Here is a 6000-nt window from a genome sequence, read left to right as displayed (position 1 = left end):
AGTATTTGACTGACTGGTGATGACCATGACAGTGAGATACTACCATTCAACCACTAGAATGCCTAAAATGAATAAAACTTATCAAACAAGTGTTGGTCAGGATGTATAGCAATTGGAACAACCTACCACTACACATATCGATGTGGAAGAATCTTAAAAGCTTTGTGTGAAAAAAGACAGTCACAGAACGGTACATACTATATGATTACATATATATGACGTTCTAGAAAAGGCAACTGTTGGGACAGAAAGCAAAGCAGTGGTTGCTAGATGCCACAGTTGGGAGGGTATCGAAGGCGAAGAAACACAGGAAACCCTTTGGGATGATGGATGTATTTGTGTGTGAATTGTGATGGTATTTCACACAATTGTAAACATTCACCAAAACTTAAAATTGTGCACTTAGAGCCAATGAATTATATTGTATGTCAATTATCTTGATAAGGATACATTTATAAAATTCAAGCCTTCAGTAGCTCTGTAAGCAACATCAACAATGAACCCTTACAGGATTCCTATTACAGGCAGTGCAATATGCTTGGAAGTTAGGGTTGTAGCACTAGGTAAATCTCCACCTCTACCCAGAAGATTGCTCAGTCTGTTCTGCAGATAGAACAGAACCCAATCAACATAGTTAACGAGAATGTGAAATGATCCCTACAAATGCTGTATTTTGCTGTTCCAGGTACTTAGAAGAACATGTAGTAGAGTTTTTCATCAAACAAATGGAACATATCACAGAACTTTGCTAAGATGGACAACTCGACACACAAAGACCAACACCCTGACAAAAAATATTCCAGCCATGCCAACAAATTACGGAAAGGTCTTGTGAATTTATTAACAGATATCTTTGAGGGGAGGAGAGAACTCTTTTTTTTTTTTTTAAAGATTTTATTTATTTATTTGAAGAGAGAGACACAGCGAGAGAGGGAACACAAGCAGGGGGAGTGGCAGAGGGAGAAGCAGGCTTCCGGCCAAGCAGGGAGCCGGATGCAGGGCTCGATTCCAGGACCCTGGGATCATGACCTGAGCCGAAGGGAGACGCTTAACGACTGAGCCACCCAGGCGCCCCAAGAACTCTTTTTTTTTTTTTTAAGATTTTATTTATTTATTTGAGAGAGAGAAAGAACATGAGTGAGGGGGAGGGGCAGAGAGAGAGGGAGAAGCAGGCTCCCCGCTGAGCAGGAAGCAGAACTTGGGGCTCCATCCCAGGACCCTGAGATCATGACCTGAGCCGAAGGCAGACGCTTTAACTGATTGAGCCACCCAAGCGTCCTGAGAACTCTTGACATACGTTCTTTCTGGCACGTAAGAACACATTTTAGAGGAATATTGTAAATTCTGCGTCATACCCACAAGGCCATCCTTAAGACATACCAGATAGATTGCTTTCAAAGGTGGCTCCTCACTGCTTCTTGGGTGATGACTGGGAAGAAACTGTGAAAAGAAAGGATGAGGAGGGAAGTAGGAGGAAGTCTATTCCCCACACTTGTTATTTCTAGGTATCTGGTAAAAATCTCAGTCCTCACACTTAAATGTGTAAAGAGATCTTACTTTCTCGATTCCTAAAATTAATGCAAGCCCCCCACGCTGCTGGGTTGGTGGCAAGTTGAACTCCAGCCATTATGGGTACAAATCCTATGTCCTCCTTGTTTCAAGTTTTGGATCTTTCTCAGTAGAAAAAGGTGGTGTGATGGCTGCGTGGGGGAGGGGAAGGAGCACTAGAGACATTGCTCATCCATCCACACGGGGGAGAGATCCACTGTCCCAGCCCACAGGCTCCCTTTGGTTTTGTTGGTATGTGCTAATTCTGGACCACACGTGGGGTTTCGGAATCCTTGCTGGGGCTGGAAACCTCATTCCAAGATCCTTACTCCACCACTTTTTCTTTCTTTTGGGGTATTTCCCCCTCTCTGGTGCACTTCTAGAGTCCCTGCTACTCTCCAACCCAGAGCCAGACCTTTCTTTCTTCCTCCCATCCTTCGATTTTGTGCTCTTTTTCTTTAATACTTTTAAAAATTGAAGCATGCAGAAAAAGTACACAAATCATACTTATACAGCTTAATCAATATTCACAATGAAAATACAACCGATAGAATCACTCTCTCAGACCAAGAAAATAGAATCACAGCAGTATCCCAAAAGCCCTGTCTTGTCGCTACCCCTTCTCGGTGAAAGAAAATACTACAGCTCTCCTGACTTCTAATATCATTAATTACTTTAGCCTGTTGAACTTTTTAAAAAAAAGATTGATTTATTTATTTTAGAGAGACAGAGACAGAGCGCACCTACACGGTGGGGAGGGAGGGACAGAGGGAGAGAGAATCCCAAGCCGACTCCCCATTGAGCTTGGAGCCCGTGGGGGTGAGGGTGAGCTTGATCTCATGACCCTGAGATCATGATCTGAGCCTAAATCAAAAGCCAGATGCTTAACCCACTGAGCCACGCAGGAGCCCCTACTCTGTTTTTGAACTTTAGATAAATTGGAATCATACAATATGAAGTTTTTCTCTCAGCCTTTTTTCATTCATGTTTGAGAGATTTAACTTCATGTTTCATATATCAGTTAATAGTTCGTTTTTGTTGCTATTAAGTTTTTCTCTGTTTGAATACAGCGCAATTTATTTATCTATCCATTCTACTATTGAAGGACATTTGGGTTGTTTCCAGTTTGGGGCTACTATGAATAAAAGTTCTTCTAACTAGGCTTGTACATGTTTTGGGGATGTCATCAATACCTCAGAGTAGAATCGATGGGTCCTAGGATGTGTTTATGATCAGCTTGGTGGATACTGCCATTTTTCCAAAGTACTTTTGCCAATTTTACTTCTTTACAAACAACGTATGAGAATTCCAGTTGCCCCACATCATCACTGGTATCTTTTGCACATAATGGTTTTAATTTGCATTGCTCTTTGATCAGTGAGATTGAGCAATTTTTCATATGTTGGTTGACCTTTAGAATATTCTCTTTGGAGGAGTGATTGTTCAAGTTTTTTGCCCTTAATTTTATTGGATTTTTCTTATTTTTTTTTTTAAAGATTTTATTTATTTGACAGAGAGAGACACAGCGAGAGAGGGAACACAAGCAGGGGGAGTGGGAGAGGGAGAAGCAGGCTTCCTGCTGAGCAGGGAGCCCGATGCGGGGCTCAATCCCAGGACCCTGGGATCATGACCTGAGCCGAAGGCAGACGCTTAATGACTGAGCCACCCAGGCGCCCCAAGAGTTCTTTAAACCATTCTAGAAATGAGTCAATTTGTCAGCTACAGGGAGAGTAAATACTTTCTTTCAGTCTGTGACTTTCCATTCTTAATGGTGTGCTAAGCAACAGAAGGTATTAATTTTAATATAGCCCAATTTATCCATCCTTTCCATTTTAGTGTATGTCTGTCCTATTTGAGAAATCTTTGCCTAGCCCCAAATAATTTCTTCTAGAAACTGCATTATTTTACCTTTCATGTCTAGAACTACAATTTGGTTGGAATTGTTTCTGTGTATGGAACAAGGTGGATGTGCAAATTTGGTGTTTTCAGGATCTGTATCCAAGTGACCCAGCACCATTTATTGAAAGGCCATTCTTTTTCTACTATTCTGCAGATCTGCCTTTGTGATAAATCAAGTGTCCATGTATATGCAAGGCTACTTCTGGATTCTTTATTCAGCTCAAATACTACACTTTTTTTTTCCCCAAATACTACACTGTCTTAATTACTGTAACTTTATTTTTTAAAATATTTTATTTATTTATTTGAGAGAGAGAACGAGAGAGAGAGAGAGCATGAGAGGGGGGAGGGTCAGAGGGAGAAGCAGACTCCCTGCCAAGCAGGGAGCCCGATGCGGGACTTGATCCAGGGACTCCAGGATCATGACCTGAGCGGAAGGCAGTTGCTTAACCAACTGAGGCACCCAGGCACCCCTAATTACTGTAACTTTATAACAAGCCTTGAATCCAGTAGCATAAATCTTTCAGCTTTGTACCTTATCTTGATGATTCTTGGCCCCATTGCATTTCCATATAAATTTTAGGATCAACTCATTAATGTCCTAAAGATAAAAATCCTTACTGTCATTTTGGCTTGGATTGCATTGATTCTAGCAATCAATTTAGGGATAATTTACATCTCTACAATATTGAGCTCTCCCATCCATGTGCATTTCTTTTATTTAAATCTTAATTTTTCTCAAAAATGTTTTACAGATCTCTATGTAAAGATCATGTGTATCTTCTTTATGTCTGTCTGGGCATTTGATTTTTATGCTGTTATAAATGGTAATATTTTAATTTCCTTTTCTAATTGTATCCTAATATAGAAATAAAACAAATTGACTTTTGTATATTGACCTTGATTCTAGTGACCTTACTAAATTCAGTGATTATGCCTCATAGGTTGTTTATAGATTCTCCTCAAATTTTTCCACGTATAATCTTGTCATCTGTAGATAATGACAGCTTTATTTCTTCCTTTCTGATCCATACATTTTTATTTATTTTTCTTGACTCTTGTATTGGTTGGAGTCCTTTGGGACAGTATTGAGAAGAAGAGTGACAGCAGTCTCCTGGTTTATCTATCTCAGGAGAAAGCTTTTAATGTTTCACTATTCAGTATTGTGTTTGCTATAGGCTTTTTAGCATAGATAGCTTTTATCAGATTAAGGAAATTTGCTTCTATTCCTAGTTGGCTAGGGTTTTTTTTTTTTTTATCCTAAAAAGACATAAGATTTTATGAAATGCTTTCTGTATCTACTCAACAGATACTTCACCAAAAAAAGATACGCAGATGGGAAATAGCATATGAAGAGATGCTCGGCATCATTAGTCATTAGGAAATTACAAATGGAAACCACAATGAGATACTACTACACAGCCCATGGGATGGCTGAAATGAAGAAGCCTGCCATTGTTGATGAGGATGAGAAGGAATAGTAACTCTCATACACTAATAGTGGAGAGGTGCAAAGGCACAACTTTGGGAAAGAGTTTAGTAGTTTCTTTTTTTTTTTAAAGATTTTATTTATTTATTTATTTATTTGACAGAGAGAGACACAGCGAGAGAGGGAACACAAGCAGGGGGAGTGGGAGAGGGAGAAGCAGGCTTCCCGCAGAGCAGGGAGCCCGACGTGGGGCTCGATGCCAGGACCGTGGGATCATGACCTGAGCCGAAGGCAGACGCTTAACGACTGAGCCACCCAGGCGCCCTGAGTTTAGTAGTTTCTCTAAAAGTTAAACATTTGAGGGCACCTGGGTGGCTCAGTCGGTTAAGCGTCTGCCTTCGGCTCAGGTCCCAAGTCCTGCGTCGGGCTTCCTACTCACTGGGGAGCCTGCTTCGCCTTCTGCTGCTCTCCTTGCTTGTGCACGCTCTCTCTCTCAAATAAATAAAATCTTTAAAAAAACCAAAAAAGTTAAACATTTGATCCAGCCATCCCACTCCTGAGTTTTACCCCAAGAGAAATGAAAATGTATGTCCACTCAGAAGACTTGTATTGGAATGTAAATAACAGCTTTTATTTGTAATATCCCCAAACTGGCAACAACTCAAATTTCCATCAGCAGTGGATTAATGATTGTCACATTTCTATACAATGAAATACTACTCAGCAATAAAATCAATGAAGCATTGGTACTTCAACAACATGGATGAATCTCAAAATAATTATGCTGAATGAAAGAAACCAGACAAAAAAGAATACATGCTACATGATTCCATTCTGCATCTACTGAGATGATCATATGGTTTCTCTTTTTCAGTTGATCAATATAGTGAATGACATTGACTTTCTTTTTTTTTTTAAGATTTTTTTTTTTTTATTCATGAGAGACAGAGCGAGAGAGAAAGGCAGAGGGAGAAACAGGCTCCCAAGGAGCAGGGAGCCCGATGCGGGACTCGATCCCAGGACCCTGAGATCATGACCCGAGCCGAAGGCAGACGCTTAACCATCTGAGCCACCCAGGCGCCCTGACATTGACTTTCAAACGTTAACCTATCTTTGCATTACTG

The 6000-nt window shown here is 40.5% G+C and overlaps 1 protein-coding gene across 1 annotated transcript in view; it reads left to right on the top strand.

Annotated features, from left to right (window-relative positions):
• Window positions 1–753: 753 nt before the first annotated feature.
• Window positions 754–6000, top strand: part of STPG1 (sperm tail PG-rich repeat containing 1) — a 41786-nt gene continuing 36539 nt past the window's right edge. The window contains exon 1 of the mRNA XM_021683555.1: window positions 754–826. Within this exon, the coding sequence (XP_021539230.1) occupies window positions 754–826 (73 nt within the window). The remainder of the gene's footprint in view (window positions 827–6000) is intronic.

This window comes from Neomonachus schauinslandi, chromosome 4, assembly GCF_002201575.2.
Source record: "Neomonachus schauinslandi chromosome 4, ASM220157v2, whole genome shotgun sequence".
NCBI classification, from domain to species: domain Eukaryota; kingdom Metazoa; phylum Chordata; class Mammalia; order Carnivora; family Phocidae; genus Neomonachus; species Neomonachus schauinslandi.
Note: the sequence above shows the minus strand (reverse complement) of the source record. Positions and strands in the feature narration are given on the sequence as shown.